The sequence below is a fragment of the Fonsecaea nubica genome (assembly GCF_001646965.1).
Source record: "Fonsecaea nubica strain CBS 269.64 chromosome Unknown Scaff71, whole genome shotgun sequence".
In the NCBI taxonomy this organism is placed as follows: Eukaryota; Fungi; Ascomycota; class Eurotiomycetes; order Chaetothyriales; family Herpotrichiellaceae; genus Fonsecaea; species Fonsecaea nubica.
In genome coordinates this window covers 123,764-142,500 of record NW_019173744.1, presented here as the reverse complement: position 1 = coordinate 142,500, position 18,737 = coordinate 123,764, and the positions used below count along the sequence as shown (strand labels likewise).

Below are 18,737 nucleotides of genomic sequence, written 5' to 3'. Positions count from 1 at the left end.
GTGACAATTCTACTAGGTCCTGGGGACCTGCCAGACTATATACTTATATAAGGAGAGAGAGGAGGGTCGCACTACTATGACTGAGGATAAGCATTCATGCACGAGGTCGACCTGTGTTCTTCTGTATCGAATAATTAGGCATTACTAGCGCCGTTCGGAGGTCCTCGGTCGAGGACCATCGAGGCGGTAACGTGACCGTCATTACATTGCCTTGGCAATCCTGTCAGTCACATGGAGGTGTGACGCTCGACCATCGCCAAGAGTTGATTTCTGCCAAGCCGCTAGCAACTTTGGCCTCACCAAACCATTTAAAAACTGGTTCGGTGCTCCTCAAGCAGAGCTTTCTTCTCCTTTTCTTTCCTCAGCTCTGTGAGTACCATCAAACTACATCCTTGGGTTCGACTGTACTGATGCTTCTCAGCTTTGCCAACTGGCTTAGATCAAGTGTAGTATCTGTTCTTTTCAGTTTAATCGTGAGTGCTCTTCTGGAATTCCATTGAAATTGGTGCTAATTTGGACAGTCTGAAATGTGAGCAATCCGCCACTCTCCAATGTCTCCTGACGCGTGCTGACTGTTACCAGGTCACTACGGTGACAAACATTGATTAAATTTATTTTTGCACCTCGCTTGAGTCATTCTGTGCTTGCACAGAGGTCTCTCGCACCGTGTCCGAGGCCTTACACTGCCGCCTTGTGACGCGAAATACCCTTTTCATCACTGTGCTTGCCTTGTGCAAGACTTTGGAGAAGAGTGCAGAGTTTGGGACTCTGATATAGGACCCGGGCGTAGTAACAGCTCGTCAAGGATTCCTGCAGTAGGCGCCCGAAAGACGCAGCCTGACGCATGACATTTACGAGGCACACATTTCTTGATAAATCGAGTAATGTAGTATGGTCACCACTGAGCAGAATAAAAGAAGCACAATAAACTCGCGCACAGGGTAGAGACTAAGCACAAGGCCTGAGAGTCCACGCAATCCAACGTACCTCGGGCAGGGCGGCGAGCCAGATAGCTGGTGACAGCACTCAGCTTTTTTCTTTCCGTACAACCTAACCACCCAAAGTATGCCATGTTCATAAGTGATCACAAAGCCAACGTTCTGTCATAGCATGATGTCTGCCGATACGGCTATGACTACCAGCGCGGCTTCGGCTCCCTTCCCAAACGTCGACCCCGCCATCTTCAGCTCCCTTCAAGCGAAAATAGACAAAGATACCGCGATCCGCGACGAACTCAAGAGCATTGTCGAAGCGCTGTCGAAGCAGGGAAGAGTAACGCAGTCGATCCTCTCTCGCATCCACAACACGCCTACTGAGGACCTCGCAGAATCTGTCCTCGCGCCTTGTTCTGAATCCCTCAAAGAGCAGGCGGCTACGGTGAAAGATTTAGCGCAGGCTGCTTCGAAGTATCCCTTCTACAAATGGAATTCAATATGGCAGCGAGAGATTCAAAATGTGGTCAGCAACATACAAATGTGCGAGTGGCTCAGGAGCGGAAATCTCGTCACCCTGGAGGATGTCGGGCACAGACTCGAAGGTATTTTCGAGTCTGGCGTTGCTTCAGTCGAAATTGCTAATTACAGTTACAGTACCGGTCAACCTGAAAGACGAAGATACCTTCCATGTCACGATCGAAGACTACCTGCTCGCCCTCACCTACATGATCGAAGAGCTTGCGCGCCTTGCCCCTAACGCAGTCACACTTACCGACTACGCTCGCCCGTTGCAAATTTCGAAGTTCATCAAAGACGTCCATGCAGGCTTTCAGCTGCTGAACCTCAAAAATGATACCCTTCGGCGAAGGGTAGATGGCCTCAAATACAGTGTAAAGAAGGTGGAAGATGTAGTATATGATTTGAGTCTGAGAGGATTGATTCCAAAACACTGAGCACGCACAAGGTGATGGCATTGTGGCACGCCGCCAGAGGCACGTGTATGTTCCCATGAAAACATGCCTTGTTCTATGGCTATGTTTTTTTCGCACAGATATCAACAAGGACTTGATCACGATGGTTGTCTGGGCTGCTGCTAGGAGTTACCATAAGGTTGGTTCCGATTGAACGAGTACGGGCATGTGAGGGCTAAGCACGAGTTCACAGGACACAAAAATTATCCTACACAACAAAATGCGGTTGATTGTCAGACTCCCTGAGCTGCAATAGTCCACGTCGAGCTCTTTCGAGCCACGAGAATTTGAAGCTGTTTCGATACTCTATGATAGCAGCTGGCATGCCGTGGACGATACAGACTGCTCTCTTGTGGACGGCGTCCTCTCTTCTCTGTATAACTCTGCATACTGTCTAGTCCTTATTTTCTGATGACAAGTTCATCCGCCATCTGGCCAGTTCTGTCACCGGTGCAGTCTGACCTCACCTAGTGCCCTGCTGGACGAGGCGGCTCGGTCGCCTTCTTAAACTCGTCCCCATCTGTTCTCACGCTACTTTCAGCCGTCGCCGGTTCTCTCAACCCAGAAGCCGATCCTGTGCCCAGTTTCACGTTCACCCCTCCACTGCCAACGTTCACTGTGCGTTGGTCTGCTGATTGGAGATCTGCACTCGCTCCGCCCACGGGCTGATCAGGTAGAGGTAAACTCGCCTTGACGCGATCGATCTGGTCTTGCTTGGATTCTTGTTCAGAGAGGAGTTGCTGTGAGACAGGTCAGCAGACTGATAAAAGCGCATCTTTTCGGGAAGACATTGGGTCGGGAACGCTGTGGACGCCTACCTTCATTGCAGATGTGTCCGAGTCCTTAGGTGTCTGGCCACCATGGAATTTCGACTCCTTCGACTCCATCTTACGGACGTCCTCACCAGTCAGGTGGAATGTTTTGTCGGACATTGTCGTCTTGCTGTGGCTTGGTCTTGAATCTGTGCTGATAATGACGTTTATTCAGAAATGAAGGAAGTGATAATGGTTCTGGTGGTTCAAGGTACTTGAATTTTGTTGAGGAAGAACGCAGCAAAACTCGGAGTTCTGCCTGGCTCTTTATTTGTGGCCTCGAGCATTTTGGCCATGAAGACGTCACCCATAGAGGACCAATGATGGCATAGCGATCTGCTTGCCAGATCCTCATTCTGCCATTAATCTCGAAACTTCGCGCACAGAGACATGGCGAGGATGAAATACGTCACGGCCAAATGAAGTCTAGCGCCGAGAGATGTCCAGAGGGGGAAAGGCCCCGGTCCAATCACTTTGGTTCGGTAGGAAATGCGTTTTTGCCATTGAACTGTATGCATGGAGTGTTTCGTTGCGATCCGCTTCTCGAGGACGGTTGCCATTTTGGAATCGTCCTGGACCATCTGTAACACGATCTTTCCTGCAGGAGATGAGGAGGTACAACAAATCTCCGAAGTCGTGGCAAACCGTTGCAAGCTGCCCCTCGACAATGACAAAAGTTGGCCAAGCAGCAGATCTTAATTTCGAGCAAACTACCCGATTTCAAGGTCAATATCGTCGACGCAGAACTCCCAGTCTTTCCATTTGATGTTCTGGAAGTGGAACTCAGCCCACATCTCCAGCCTTGTCAAGCCCTCCCAAGTCTTCCCAGTGAATTTTTCCACTTGAACATTTAGAACATCATGAAAGCCAGCAGGGAAGTCGACACTCCAGGAGAAAGTGCTATCTTCATTCAGACGAAAACCTTGAAGACTGATGGCCACAGAGCCGACCGGCATGTCGAGCGGTTTTATCTTCAGCGCGTGGAGAGTGAAGGTCTCGGTTGAATTGTAGAGGTAAATAGAGGGCCGTTGGTCCAGTAAGTTCATGGAGCCCTGTTGACTATTCGATAGACGGGCCCTTGCAGCTCCGTACAATGCATTCGGTTTGGAAACAGCGCAATTCAGGTCATTGGCGGAAATGATGCCTTCCAAGCTGGAGTGCGATGGTTTGAAGGCATAGAAGTCATTGAACACAAACCCCTTGTACGGTGGTATCATCTCTGCGAAGCCGTCTGGGGTCTTGATCTCGTCGAACTGCCACACGGTCAACCACCACCGGGCACAAATTGAATCTTCGAGAGAAATGGTCACGAACATTCAGCACTTGGTGTCCTTCGTCGAGTACTACTTGCTCAGAATGAGCAGAAACGGCATTAAAGCAGAAGGCCAGGACGAAGCATATCAAAACGACGGAATGTAAGCGCAGCATGCTCTGAAAAGTCGGTTGCCTCGAGTTAGACAAACACCGCGCCACGATCGTGATGAAGGTGCCAATTAAATCGTTAAAGCGGAGATGTACAAGTGCTGTGATAAGGAATGAAAAGCGGTAGAAAAGCTGATACAGGGTCATTCTTCTGCTTCAACAACCCACTTGGACTTAGAGATCCAAAAACGCCTCGACATCTCCTTGCCATGAGGAGGCCGGATTTGTATCGTCAACAAATGGACATGCGGCAAAATAATTTCGGATTTGAGGAATTGCGGGTGGGTTGTACTCTGGAAAAGTTGATTCGACACCTGCGCCCAACGTCATTTAACTTCCCGCCTTGTATTCATCTTTCGCCCACAGCCTCTGACAATCTTCCACAGTGCCATACACAAAACAGGACTGCTAGTCTGAGAATTTGGCGGCCGTCCAGGCCGGGGAAACCGCCCTGTTTTTCTTTTCCTTTCTCTTACCAGACTCCGCTTGAGAGTGCTTCCCTACGATGCCCCGAGATCCACTCATTGGGCTTGTTGGAAAACCATCCTCCGGCAAGTCAACAACTTTGAACAGGTATGCTGCAGGTCCCTGTGCTTCAATCTCAACTTACGAACCCCTCACAGCTTGACAGACGCCAGTTCGAAAGTCGGTCAGTGACGCGATAATTCTTCCCGACCAAGGTGGTGGACCAGGCTGATGATCTCTGCGCAGGCAACTTCCCGTAAGAGACAACCCCTCAGCCCAATCTAACTGCGCCTGGACTAAACCTATGTCATGTCAGTTTCACCACGATCGACCCTCAGAGAGCCGTTGGATACCTCCAAGTCGACTGTGCTTGCAAGCGACATGGCCTTGCCGAGAGATGCCGACCGAATTATGGTTCCTGCGTGGATGGCAAGAGATCAGTACCTATAGAACTCCTTGACGTTGCCGGGCTGGTTCCCGGTGCACATGAAGGCAGAGGACTTGGCAACAAGTTTCTTGACGACTTGCGCCATGCGGATGCTCTTATACATGTGGTCGATGTCAGCGGAACAACGGACGCCGACGGCAAAGCCACGCGTGGCTACGATCCGAGCGTGGACATTGAATGGCTGCGTGGTGAGATCGTTCGCTGGATCCAAGGGAATTTAATGGAGAAATGGGGAAGTATCAAACGGCGGCATCTCGCTGTGAAAGCGTCGCCAGTGGAAACCCTCCAAGCACAATTTTCAGGCTACGGTAGCACCAGCGCAGTTGTCGCTCGGTGTCTGGACAAGCTGCAGTTGAAACAACCCCTAGAGGCATGGAGCGATGAGACTATCCTCAAAGTCGTCAACGCATTCACGGACGAGAAGTTTCCAACGGTTCTTGCCTTGAACAAGATCGATCATCCTGACGCAGATCGCAACATTGCCAAAATCGCAAAGCAACAACCGGCAGACCGGATTGTTCTGTGTAGCGCTATCTCAGAGGTGTTCCTGCGTCGGCTGGCGAAGCAAGGCTATATCAAGTACAAAGAAGGAGCAGAATACCTCGACACGAGGGAAGATCTGATCGAGCAGGGGGATCCGACAGGCGGAGGACTCAAAGAGATGGACGACAAGTTGAAGCAACGGATAGAGAATCTCAAGGATATGGTGCTCTATCGCTTCGGGAGCACCGGCGTCGTGCAGGTTTTGACTCGTGCAGCAGCAATGCTAGGCCTTGTGCCAGTATTCCCCGTCAAGAACATTCACACATACGGGTCTGGAGCAGCGGGGTCTACTGCTGTGTTTAGAGACTGCGTGCTGGTGAAAAAAGGCAGCACAGTTGCGGATGTGGCAAGAAAAGTCATGGGGGATGCTCCAATTGCATTTGTCGAAGGCGATGGAGGCAGGAGAATTGCTGAAGATTCGACAGTCGAGGTTGGGAAGAATGATGTCCTGTCATTTCATGTCGGGCGATGACGTTCGGGCTCTCGTTATGCGGCAAGGTACATGAACTCCAGGTACGCAGAGGAGACCGACGAGATCAAGCGATTCCATTTTTCCCATAATGAGTTATTATAGATCAAATAGACGCCATAGCCAATGCCGTCTCCGTAGCCATAACGTCACGCTTTTCTCGGATTCAGTGTGTTTTCTGGCCAAGCAGTCAGCAAGTCGATCCCAGTGTTCGTCCTCAAACAATCATAGCAGGACAGTGGAGGATATGTGACGTACTGATCCTCTTTCATCATTCATCCCAATCACCGGCTCTGGTGCTTTGGGATGCTCCTCCTTTGCCTTCTTGTTGCTGTCTCTTTCATCCCTGCGTGAAATGGCATCGCTACCTTCTTTCATCTCTTCATGATCCTTCATCCCCTGTTGTGAAGTCTCGGCTTGAACGTCATGAGCGGGACGTTTAACTGCGTGGTCACGAGCATGCCGACCGCCCCAGCCGGGAAGGGAATCGTGAGCAGCGGTGCTAGTTGTGCTATCCGTAGAAGATGGCTGGGAGTGCTGATTGGAATTGTAGAGAGGCCCGAGGCTTGACAAGAGACGGGTGTTCCGGTGAGAGCAGAGGTGAGGGAGTGTACGGCCCTTGGGCAAAGTCTGCGGGAGACGATACATGGTCGATTCGAGAGGCAGTGGGTGTGTAGAGGATGGGTACCAGTCCCACGGGTCGTGTGTTTCTCGACTGTGTGGTCACGGTAGGGATGAGGCAGAGAAGTCACAGGGCAGTGGCGCAATAGAAGGAAGTCCTGCACCTACCTCACATAAAAAGGGTTCATGAATGATGCTCTCACCGTGAGAGTCAGATCCGATGTCCACATTAGCTAGGTCAATTCGACACAGCATTTTGAATACATGTCTTCAATGTCGAAATAATGACGACATGAGACACAGGCAGGTACATTTGCAGCCCGCCCATGGCCAATGCGGAGCAGAAATTGGCTTCCGGCCAATCTTCTTGGCACCACTCACCAGCTAGGAACAATAACAGTGATTGCGGAGTACTGACGACGAGGAGTCCAAGAGGTCGAGGCTGTTGGGAGGCTGTTGTTCCTTACAACTCTCCTTGACAAGAAAACCCATTGGTACTTGCGTCGACGCAAGTGTCTGACAGAAGTAATCTCCCAATGTCGATGTCTGGACAGCACAAGCACTTTGACGGATACAGCCCCGTCCGTCAGACAGGACGACCTCGGGTAGCCATTCAACCATTCTACCTCGGGTTGCGCGCAGGTCGCATTCGAGGGCCGAGCTGCGCGCAATGAGACACTCTGAAGCTCAGGGTTTGCTCGGTCCATAGTCTGTCGATGAGATCTTTATCGAACCAAAAAAAAAGGCGCGGCTACGAGAACCCCGATTTTGTCAGTCTTGCGAGCCTTCCCACGGATTCCGAGCCGCATGTACCAGGAGTTGACCCAGGAGATACCGAGTACTTTTCAAACGCTAGCGCGCCAACCTCTTCATCGGCCACAGCATTTTGCCGGCACCCATTGAAGTCTTTGCGCTGAAGGCTGATTCGAGGAACTGGACAGCGGTATTGGTTTTGCGGGGTCGAGGCCCTCTACTCTCCGCGGTGCCTCGGTTCCTGCATCTTTATCATTGCCGAATGTAATTCATTAAGGACACTGCTTCACCTTGTTCAGAGTCTGATTCCCGCCACTAGCCTGGGAAAACGACAAGCATGGCTTCACATTTGCGGTACGATAACCAAGTCGCCATCGTCACCGGCGCCGGCAACGGCTTGGGAAAGCAATATGCCAAATTCCTTGCCGCACGCGGCGCAAAGGTCGTGGTCAACGATCTAGGTGGGACTTTCAATGGCAACGATGCTGGTGGCAGAGGCGATTCCAAGGTCGCGGACGTTGTGGTCAAGGAGATCAGGGATGCTGGTGGTGTTGCTGTGGCCAACTATGATACCGTCCAGAACGGCGACAGAATCGTCAAGACTGCAATCGATGCGTTCGGGAGAGTCGACATCCTCATCAACAACGCCGGGATCCTGCGCGATATCACCCTTAGAAATATGAAGCTCGAAGACTGGGATCGCATTGTCGATGTCCACGTCCATGGCGCTTTCAAAACAGCACGAGCGGCGTGGCCTTACATGCGGAAGCAGAAGTACGGTCGAATCATCAACACATCATCGTCATCTGGTCTTTTCGGGAACTTCGGACAGAGCAATTATGCGGCAGCAAAGATGGCCCTAGTCGGCTTCAGCGAGACATTGGCCAAAGAAGGAGCGAAATACAACATCACGTGCAATGTACTTGCTCCCGGCGCAGCTAGTAGACTAACGCAGACGGTCTGGACGCAAGACATGATGGATGTCATGAGACCCGATTGGGTCGTCCCACTCGTGGGCGTCCTGGTCAATGAGAAGTGTCACGAGAGTGGAAGCATCTTTGAGGCTGCAGCGGGTCATTACAGCAAAATCCGGTGGGAGCGCAGCAAAGGATTTCTCGCACGCCCCGAAGAATTGACCGCCGATCTAGTGCTTGAAAACTGGGGGAAAGTGGTAAACTGGGCTGGCGCCGAGCATCCAAACGAATCTGCCAATGTCTTACAATTCCTCGACGAGGCCAAAAAATTGCCGAAGACCAGCGCGCAAGCCGGCAACCGGGTGAATTTTTCAGGCAGAGTCGTCTTGGTAACTGGTGCTGGTGCCGGACTGGGCAGAGCATACAGCCTTCATTTCGCTCAACTCGGTGCAAAGGTTGCAGTCAACGATGTCAAGAATGCCGAGAAGGTCGCCAATGAGATCAAGGCTCGCGGAGGCGAAGCAATCGCCATAGCATTGTCCGTCGAGGATGGAGCATCCATTGTGAAGAAAGTGGTGGATACCTATGGCCGCATTGATGTCGTGGTCAACAATGCCGGTATCCTGGGAGACAAGGCTTTCGCTAATATGACAGACGAGCAATGGTATTCAGTCATGAATATTCACATGAAGGGAACATACCTCGTTACCAGAGCAGCATTTCCCATTATGCTCAAGCAGAAGTATGGACGTATCGTCAACATCACCAGCACGAGCGGCGTCTATGGAAACTTTGGACAGGCCAATTATGCCGCTGCGGTGAGTCCGCTCCTTTTGTTTGTCATGAGACCTTCACTGATGACACTGGCATAGAAATGTGGCATAGTCGGCTTTACGAAGACCATCGCTCGAGAAGGCGCCAAATATAACATCGTGGTCAACTCACTCGCTCCAACAGCAGGGACGAATATGACTCGCACCGTCTGGCCCGAGAAGGTTGTCGAAGCCGTCAGACCTGAATACGTCGCGCCTGTTGTTGCTGCACTTTGCAGCGAGAAACCTCCGGCGACTGGACAGCTCGTTGAATCTGGCGGCGGGTGGGTCGCAGTCACTCGCTGGCAGAGAGCTAGGGGCGTTGATTTTGACATTGAAAAAGGAGTCCCGAGCGTGGAACAGCTTGCGGAGGTAAGTCATGACGAGCGGTATACTAAAATTGATAGACACTGACCAACTATATAGGCATTCCCGGAGATCTGCAACTTTGACAATGGGAAAGCAGACAATCCGGAAGATCCACAAGACGGCAACAAGTACTCCATGGGCAACGTGATGAAGGTCCCCAAGTTTGTAAGGAGCAAATGTGTTGAAAATTGGGTGATGGCTGAAGCTAACCATGTCCCAGGCCGAAGCCTTGTCGCCAGGAAAGAGCGCCAACCGCAAATATATCGCCAAAATCAACGAAGCCATATCTATGAAGCCTATCAAATCAACCTACACCTATGATGATCGAGAAGTCATTTTGTACAACCTCTCCATGGGCGCGCACCGAACTGACCTCGACCTTGTGTATGAGGGCTCTCCGAACTTCCAGGTGCTTCCTACCTTTGGCATTGTTCCGACGTATTCCTCGACCACGCCCTGGCAGGTGAAGGACATCGTCCCCAACTACGACCAACGCATGCTTCTTCACGGAGAGCAATACTTGGAGATCAAACAGTTCCCCATCCCAACATCGGGCACGCTGACGACGGAAGCACATCTGGTAGAGGTTGTGGACAAAGGAAATGCCGCCCTTGTCAGAAGGGGTGCCACCACGGTTGACAGCGCAGGCAGACCCGTCTTCTACAACGAAAGTGTATCATTTATCCGGGGGGCAGGCAACTTTGGTGGTCAGCGCAAACCTTCTGATCGCGGCGCCGCCACGGCCTTGAATGCCGCACCATCTCGTACGCCGGACAAGGTCGCTGAGGAAAAGACGTCGGAAGATCTTGCAGCAATTTATCGGCTCTTGGGCGACCGAAACCCGCTCCATATCGATCCGAAATTCTCCGCCGTCGGTGGATTCAAAGATCCCATTCTCCATGGCCTTGCGACGTTCGGAATTACAGGGAAGCACGTATTCCAGGCGTACGGACCATTCAAGAACATCAAGGTCAGATTCAGCGGCACGGTCTTGCCAGGACAGACCATTGTGACGGAAATGTGGAAGGAGGGAGGAAAGATTGTGTACCAGGCGAAAGTCAAGGAGACGGGCAAATCTTGCATCAGCAACGCCGCGGTAGAATTGTTGCAGGGCGGTTCAAAATTGTGAGTGGGGGCGGGTGATGCTGTAGTAATCTTGACAATCTCTGAAAATCATAGTCTGTGTCTTGTACCATGGCAGCATGGGTAGTAGCCAATATCGTTCTGTGCATATAACCTACGACCTCTCATTGTATATGCGATGACTCGAAGTTTGATATGGCAGAAAGTCGACACACATAGATCAGAAACACTGTGTCGAGCAGCTTGTGGACCAGGGACGCCTTTCTGGGCCGTTCATACGTTCAGATCACCTGCATATCTCTTGGTGACCCATGCATAAAATTACAAAGTATTACTCGTAAATCGCAGATTCCTTGGTGGAGACGCAACCAGTCCGAAAACGCAGTAGACTATTCTAAAAAGGGCTACGACGCTAGCCTGAACAGGAACAGGCAACCTAAAGCTAAAGTCATTGCTGTCCAAGACCATGCCTACTGGGCTCGCTGGGTAATAATGCTATGGTCATACGGACAGGTATGAGCACGAACATTGACGACCTATATGCTCACAACCAAACAATACTCCAATGGACTGAAACCCAAGTTCAGAGGAAATAATATGTATTGCGACTGTACAGTCAAACTATAAACACAGTGTGCTTTGATTCCGCCTCGCACTGATAGATCTAGGGTACCTCTTGCTACTACTTGCTGCACAGGTCAATTTTGCCTCCTTGCCGCCCATTCCAAAGCATCTCTTTCAACCTATTCAACTTTGGTATCATCGCCACGGACTCCTTTCTGATTCCAGTTGGCAGCCTGCCTCAAGTCCAAACAGCATCGGGGTATATACGGTACTTCGTCGTCAAGCATTTTTCGTCACCATACAACCATTTCAAAACATTTCTCGCTCTCTGCAAAAAGAACCACACCATTCCAGAGCATCCATCCATTGCGCACAGTCACTCAACTTGCACCGGCTCAAATAGAAGCTTAAGCCTCGACCTCGTGAAAATCAAACTCATCGTCCACCGGGATAGTAATGCCCCGGTATGTCTCCGGGAGGTCTAGGCCGTCGCCTGTGGCCGTTGAACCATTGTGGCTCCCTGCAGTGCTGAACAGGAAATCGTCGCCGCTAGTCAATGATTCCTCAGAAAAGCTGAGTAGGCTTTGAGGTACGGGTGCTTTTGTTACAAAATCCATTCCGGAGAGATGCCACGCGTCCGGAGTCCATTCGTTGCTAGGTATCTGATAGAGCGAATGGCTACCAGCTTGTAGGTCCTGGTAGATCGCTGGGTTCGTAGGGTCGGAACCGTCTAGAAGGTTTTCCCAACCAGAGTCGGGGAGGGTGGGTGTCGGCTGTTTCTTCGGAGGTAGCATCGTACTCGACGAGGTCCTGGTTTGCGAATCGCCGAATTCGTCACCAAGAGGTAGGTAATCCAGGTTGATCATTGGAGTGCCTAACGGCCCCGGTGCATTGACTTGGCGGGGTGAGGGAGTAGCTGCGGGTAGAACCGGTGCTGATCGGGTCGAAGACAGGCTAACAGTGCTGGCAGTGCGGTTAGCTGGGCTAAGGGAAGTCGGTCCGGTCGGTGTCACAGTTGCACGCCGATTGGGGTCCTCTGGCTTTCCTTTGTTGCTGAACGAGGACCATCGTGATGCGATAGCTTGTAGCTGCTTGCGGGTGGATTTTGACTTGGGTTCTGTTGGAGCTTGCATTGTACAAGGTGCATTTTGGGTTCCAGCAATAGTTTGTTCTGCACTTAGTGTTGAAGTTGGTCGCGTTTCGAGCGCCATGAAACAGGTCGCAATCTTCTGGAATTCCGTTGCAGCTGGGGCATTCTCAATCTGCAGCATGCCCACGAGCATCGTCAGTGACTTCTGGTTGTCTTTGGCAAGTTTGCTGTCATCTTCCAAATCAAGCGACTGCCAGAGAATCGCCAGGCCCGAGGTCAACAGTAGATCGGCCTGGTTCAGTGGGAAGGTGTAATTCATGCGGCGCTCCAACAGAAGATCAAGGATCTGAAGCACATGCTTGCCAGCGGCTGCCAGCACGATGCCTGCCGCGGACGAAGCGCTTCCAGATGCGTGGCAGAGTAACGGTCGGTGTATCAAACTCCTGATGTAGAAATAGGCAAGAGACTGTGGAGCAATTAGGATTTCAATTCGTGTATAGGACAGCGACCACATACCAATAGCGGCGATCTGCAGCCGATCAAATTCGTCGCAGGTTTGTCGTTACAGAATCGCAAGCGGAGATGCTCGGGTAATTCCTCTGACCATTGGTCAAGCTCATCGGAAAGCGCGTGAAGCTTGGTCAACGAGAGCTGATAGCTAGCTTTGGCAGGGTACAGAGTGTCCAAAGCCTTTGACAGAATTCTGGAAATACGGAACAAAGCAAGTGCGCTCGAAATCTTTGTCAATTCGCCGGGAAGGGTGGGAGAGAAACCTTGAGTGCTGAGGTTCTCGTCGTCGACGTCAGCTGGGTATTCTGTTGTTATATCGCAATCTCGGAACAGTACTGGAGTACCAGTCGCGGCGGATATGAACCTGGGTGGAGGTGTCGGTCAGCTGAGGCACACTCCAAAAGGGTGGCAGAGAGGTGTTGAGGTCGAGAAGAGGACTTACTTGTCGAGAACATATTGACACCAAAACACCTTCTTCCTGGTCTCAGCCTCGAGAGGCGACAGGCTCTGATATTTGTGCCCTTGATGAAGCTCGAGCTCGTGGCACATGGTGACTGCGATGCCACGATGCCGCGCCAGATGGGTGTAGTCTGCGCGCAGCATATAGCAAATCTGAGCTAGCACATGGCATTGGAGGGTTGGTAGAGAAGCATTAGAAGATGTCGAGTAGAGAGCCTTGCGCCACTGTGTCTCGTAGGACGGGGTATTCTTTTTTGGAGTAGATATGTTGGAAAGAGCAGCAATTTCAAAAATTAGAAACAGTTGGGCGTATGCTTGTTTGTTACTCTGCCAATTACCCGACTCAGGATTGGCGAGATATTGCTCATAAACGCGGAGGAATGTTGGTCGATGGAGGATCGGCAACAACGGTTGCCACTCTTGGAAGAAGAGATCTTTTTAACGTTAGTATGATGAACGCGGAACGGTGAGAGAGGTGGTGATCCACGTACTTATGTATTGATCAGAATGAAGCCTGGGGGGGACTTTTGGGCCCGGGGCAGTGGATCGACGAGCTGGCTGAATGGCTTTTTGCAGGGCTGATGAGGAGATTCCAGTCGTTTGTCGGCCGGCTTCTTGGACCTTTTGGTCAAAGGCCTCAATGAAGGAGGGTGTGGTAGAGGAACCGGTCGAGGTGGCTTTGGGCTGCACAGGCGCAGGAATTTCCACATGCAGCAGTTCTTCCCTCGCCGATTCGACTTCGGCCTTTACCTGTGCAGCGTGTGCAGGCGACAAGGAAGCCGAACCTTTTCGAGAGGGAGAGAAACTGTGGATGCGAGACAGCATGTCGATCTTCTCGTCCTTCTCGTCCAACAGCTCCTTGAGCTCCCGAACCTCAGCCTCAAGACCACGGACGCGGTCTTCCAATGATTCCGTGTAGCCTCGTGGGAAGGCCCTGCGACTCAGCTTGTCACTGGTCTTACACTCGAAGCCAACGTTGGCACATTGAGTACAGCAGGGTCTGACGCCGTCGCAGCGAATCTTCTTACTGCGACACCTGTCACAAGCTTGCGCGATCCTGCTCTGCGTACTGCTCCCCACTCGAATCATCTTCATCGGCAAGATGCCGGGCATCGCGATGGACTGTGTTGGGCCTGTGACCGACGTGTTTCAATTCTCGCAGACCTCATATAAAGTACAGTGTACTAGGTAGTTCGTTCCGGTAGAGGAAGAATAGAAGGAAGTCGTCTTGGAGCAGGGGAGTATTGGAACCAAAGGTCTAGAATTCTGCAAGAGGGAGGATCGAATGCAGGAGACAAGGACACTCGAGGGGGCAACAGAGAGATTATGACAACATGCCACCCGAGCGCGACACGGAGAGATTCGTTGGAAGTGTGTTCGAGAAAGATCAGGACGAGGACAAGCGTCAATTGAGTAAATTGGGTTGGACGGGAGGTTAGGCAGGGTCGAGCAATCTGCAGGGAGGGTGGGATCTGCTTGTCTGGGGTTAAGGGTGGTCTGAATGAAGTTTTCTCTTCTCGTGTTCGCGTGCCAAAGAGAGGTCGTTCGTGTCTGGATGGTGAGAGAGGAATACGTTCCGATGCAACCAAAATATGGACCAGTGTGAGAGTTGTGCGTCGCAGCTGGATGGCCTTGGGGGGGCTAGGCTGGGGATGCGGTTCGGGGCATGGAGCGAGGAAAGAACAGCGCGGGGTGTGAAGGTTTTGTTGAGGACCCCGAGAATGAGCCCGCGATTGCAAGGGCTAAGAGGGGCTAGGGGTGCCTGGGCGACCCCAAGGAGGCCTAGTCTATAGAACCCAGCACCGGCTGTCCCGTCGACCTTTTCCCATCAAGTGGGTTCAACGTCTAAGCTAGGGCTGTCTATCATTATTACATTGTGGTCAAAGCCAGCTAATTCATCTTGAGGTCAGAGCTCTCTCCTTCATCGAAGCATATTCTGTGCATTTGCCTTTTCTCCCAGCTCGTTTCCATTTCCCCGCAACTTCAGACGGGGCCCCAACAGGAGCAAGGAGAGGAACAAGATCGGCAGAAGGGCAAGGAGCCCCAGAATTGGGTTTTCGAATCGACACCTGCAACGCGGCCACCTCAGTGAGATGGGCTTGGATGGCTTGGGACCCAATCAGATCCCAAGAAAGCCCTTCCGCTTCCCTACACCCGAGTAATGACCGCACAGATGGGTGACTTTGGCTAACATCATGCGATCGCCTTCCACCACTGAAAACTTGTCTCTAGCTCTCGCTGGGTCGAATCGGCCGCTGGCGCACCTGTTTCGTTCGCTTAGAATCGCCCAGTCATTGCTGATGGGCTAGCGGAACCGCACAAAACAAACACCCCACCATCGCAATCCAGAATACCAAGAATGTAGGTGGCAACGGCAATGATGTTCGGAGGACATACTTGCTGGTGCCCTGGCCTTTGGCGAACTCCATGTTGAAACTATGCTCGTTTCTTTTTTCTGCAGCAGAGAGCCTCCATCTCAACTGGGGCTGCTGCGAGATCGCTTGTCGTTGCAGCTCCGTCCCCTGTCCGCCTATGACTCCTTGAAGACGGCCCCATGGACGAACGGAAAGCGTGCGGAAAATCCCCAGATTAAGCCACATTTCTGTGCGAGTCGCTCTGATCCGTCCGCTCCGTTCGAAAGACAAGGAAGGACAAGCGTGAGGGTTTGTCTGAGAAGTCTGAAAAGCCACAGGAGGTTGCTGTCAGCCCACTCTGGTGCAGAGGGGCCTCGAACTCTGTACTTTGATTTGGTGGCTCACACCACTCCATGATGCATTTCCGAGCTGATCCGCTTTCAATACGCAAGACTGGATAAGCATTCCTTTGGTACGGATCTCTAAACATCTGGCGTCTGTGCCACGAGGGTTTCTCTCATGCAAAATCATCTGGGGTATTATCTGGCGACTCCGTGCTGCCGTTGCCTTGTGCCAAGTAGTCACGGACGATGGATGACTTCAGGAGCTGTGACTTCTGCAGGGGTGTTAGTATACAAACTAGTCACACATGTCGAGTCTGTGGGAACGTACCTCTCCCTCGAGCGTCTCATACGCCCTGGTCAGGAGCTCCATTTCCAGGCTCCGAAGTTTTCCGATCGCCCCATATACTGAATGCCTGACTTGATCGCTGCAATCAGTGTTGTTATATTGCTCTTCACATTCGGCGAGGCGTGATCCCTGATCTTCAATCCTTTCTTGGATTGTGACTGTCGCTCGCAGGACGAAGATGTCTCGGAGGTGATCTGCCAGCAATACCGACTGTAATAAAGTGTCTGTAGCGAGTGCCTGACCTTTCCACGAAGCCTTCAGCTCCGTATCTCCGTCGATAGTCTGCTCCACTCGAAAATCTAGACCGTCTTCCTCATTGATACATGCCCACCAGACAAAAGTGCTCTCCCAATGTACCTGATTTGAATCATCCACATAAATGCGGACCCCTGGCGCTGCTTGCGCGAACTGGATTTTGGCCAGTCGCAGAGGGTCGTCGGATGGAATGGACAAATTCAGGAATATTTCCCTAGCACTGTTCGCGTGCTCTTCTAGAAACCCGTATGAAAACAGCATTTCACATGCGCCGCCGCAGCCATACATTATGGTAATCTCGTCTCCTTGGTGGATATGTCTGTCATCTCGTACGACGAGTAGCACGGATCCTGAGTCTTCATCCACCTCGAATCTGGCGTTATACCGGTCGTCAGAGGCATGATTCGCCATGTCAATGATTGGAACCATGCCGACGCCTCTGCTTTGGGGCAGCTCCAGTGCACGAGAGCGGTACATTGCATCTGCAAGTTTCCAGTCTTCCAGGGTCAAACAATCTGCGCTTTCACTCCACCAGATCTCTTGGCACCAGGGGATTTTTGCAGTCGCGGCTTTTAAATTGTCGAATTCCCGTTCCAGACTGATCAATTTCTGGCTCACTGCGTCCGAGAGAGAGGTCCCCACGAGTAATTCTCTTTCCTCAGCTGTGTAGAAAGTTGGCAGCGGGATTGAATGTGGAAGCATTTTGACGTAGCCAGCAAAAGGATTGTTGAATCCCAAACCGTGGCTTGGAGAGCTCGGGCTGTTGATCGTCATTTGGTAGACGAGAAACAGTAGCACTGCTGTCCGAGGATTCTGGCAATCCGTTCGATGTGTCAGTATCATGTAAAGTAGACCTACCTGCTGGAGGTTTGAGATACGCCGTTGCCTGGGACCTACCTGAACTAAGGGAGCTGCCGCCTCAATGAGCTCCTTCAGGCTCTGATCTGCCTTGGCATATTGCTCGACTCGCTCTTTGGATAGAACCAGCTCGCGAGGAACAGCAACGAGGGGCTTTCCCGGGCCATGTTCACCTTTTGCGAGCAGGCCACCACCTTTGTCAGTACCATCCTCTCTGATGATATGCGGCTCGATCGATGTCTCTAGGAGCTGAACATCATTGAAATGGGCCCATATATGCAAATCCTCAAGTGGTAGAGAAGACTGCCTCATATTGCGGTCCCGGCAAGATCGGTGGATCGTGATTTGGTGTCAAGTCTATGCTGCTTGTCTGAACATCAAGACACTTGATATTCCCATGGGGGTAGTTGTCGGGAAATATCGGAGGGACTGAGGAATCAAGGCTTGGCACTCGGCGGAGTATAGCACTCACATGTGCAGAAATCCGCCCAAGAACCGGAAGTAAAAGAAGCTGCCAGAACACTTCCGGGGCTCCCACTTCCGCCCCTTCTGCATGCCCCTCATTTTCGAAATCATACTTGTACAAGTGCAAAGTAGGTGTCGATCGGAACCGGTCGAGGTGGACCACTTCCAAAGATGGGCCATGCTCTTGACGGACTTGTCGACCTGGGCATCGCTAACCTCGATACAGCAGAGAGAATGTGGGATCTTTCCAGGTGATGTTCTGTTTCTTGATTCTGACGTCAAACTGACTTGGCCACCATCACCATGTCGTTGTTGCATCCTTTTCTGGTTTACACGACGATCAATTTTGCCTAACTGTATTTAGTCTCTGGTAATATCCTGGCTTTGGACATGGCGGCGGGAGCAACTCCCTGCGGTGACCTGGTGAATGAGGGCAAACCTGGGGTTCAACACACCCTATTCCGGACCAGACTACTCCATCTATTTGATGGTGAGTGAATAGCAGGGTTTATGTCACCTGGCAGATGCCTTAGAAACACCGTCTTGCTGTTTCTTACAAGAGAAATTTCCCCATATCCTTAAGACTGACCACAGCGATGGTGGTAAGGACAAAAGTGGGTTTCCGGAAGTCCCATACAGGCGCTTTACATGCCCTTCTTCCAGTTGGCTCCCACTGTATTGTAGCAGTTATGTCATTGCCCGGAGGCTATCGCAACATGAACTGCCAGTACATACCATATGTCCCGTTGGGAATGTCAAGTTACTGGCCCTGATGACACCCATGGCGGAAGGATTTTATTTGTGCAGTCTTGATCTCACTTACGTAACCCGCACAAGGCTGCAGCCTCGTCATATGCGAAGAAGGAATGTATTCC

At 51.5% G+C, this 18,737-nt stretch overlaps 7 protein-coding genes across 7 annotated transcripts; 3 read left to right on the top strand and 4 right to left on the bottom strand.

Moving 5' to 3' along the window:
• Positions 1–1,113: 1,113 nt before the first annotated feature.
• Positions 1,114–1,888, top strand: AYO20_08704 (hypothetical protein; the record flags this gene model as incomplete). The annotated part of the gene is made up of 2 exons (XM_022646980.1): positions 1,114–1,537; positions 1,590–1,888. 2 exons carry the CDS (start codon positions 1,114–1,116, stop codon positions 1,886–1,888), a joined length of 723 nt encoding a protein of 240 aa, XP_022497096.1.
• Positions 1,889–2,373: 485 nt separating this feature from the next.
• On the bottom strand, positions 2,374–2,838 carry AYO20_08703 (hypothetical protein; the record flags this gene model as incomplete). The annotated part of the gene is made up of 2 exons (XM_022646979.1): positions 2,374–2,646; positions 2,725–2,838. The coding sequence occupies 2 exons, from the start codon at positions 2,836–2,838 to the stop codon at positions 2,374–2,376; spliced, it is 387 nt and encodes a 128-aa protein (XP_022497095.1).
• Positions 2,839–3,428: 590 nt separating this feature from the next.
• Positions 3,429–4,034, bottom strand: AYO20_08702 (hypothetical protein; the record flags this gene model as incomplete). The annotated part of the gene is made up of 1 exon (XM_022646978.1): positions 3,429–4,034. The coding sequence occupies one exon, from the start codon at positions 4,032–4,034 to the stop codon at positions 3,429–3,431; it is 606 nt and encodes a 201-aa protein (XP_022497094.1).
• A 611-nt stretch (positions 4,035–4,645) lies between these two features.
• On the top strand, positions 4,646–6,068 carry AYO20_08701 (hypothetical protein; the record flags this gene model as incomplete). The annotated part of the gene is made up of 4 exons (XM_022646977.1): positions 4,646–4,713; positions 4,764–4,789; positions 4,852–4,861; positions 4,922–6,068. The coding sequence occupies 4 exons, from the start codon at positions 4,646–4,648 to the stop codon at positions 6,066–6,068; spliced, it is 1,251 nt and encodes a 416-aa protein (XP_022497093.1).
• A 1,708-nt stretch (positions 6,069–7,776) lies between these two features.
• Positions 7,777–10,663, top strand: AYO20_08700 (hypothetical protein; the record flags this gene model as incomplete). Its single annotated transcript, XM_022646976.1, has 4 exons — positions 7,777–9,171; positions 9,226–9,537; positions 9,592–9,699; positions 9,755–10,663. The coding sequence occupies 4 exons, from the start codon at positions 7,777–7,779 to the stop codon at positions 10,661–10,663; spliced, it is 2,724 nt and encodes a 907-aa protein (XP_022497092.1).
• Positions 10,664–11,588: 925 nt separating this feature from the next.
• Positions 11,589–14,353, bottom strand: AYO20_08699 (hypothetical protein; the record flags this gene model as incomplete). The annotated part of the gene is made up of 4 exons (XM_022646975.1): positions 11,589–12,737; positions 12,788–13,145; positions 13,224–13,674; positions 13,732–14,353. The coding sequence occupies 4 exons, from the start codon at positions 14,351–14,353 to the stop codon at positions 11,589–11,591; spliced, it is 2,580 nt and encodes an 859-aa protein (XP_022497091.1).
• Positions 14,354–16,111: 1,758 nt separating this feature from the next.
• On the bottom strand, positions 16,112–17,709 carry AYO20_08698 (hypothetical protein; the record flags this gene model as incomplete). Its single annotated transcript, XM_022646974.1, has 3 exons — positions 16,112–16,210; positions 16,267–17,352; positions 17,437–17,709. 3 exons carry the CDS (start codon positions 17,707–17,709, stop codon positions 16,112–16,114), a joined length of 1,458 nt encoding a protein of 485 aa, XP_022497090.1.
• Positions 17,710–18,737: the final 1,028 nt, after the last annotated feature.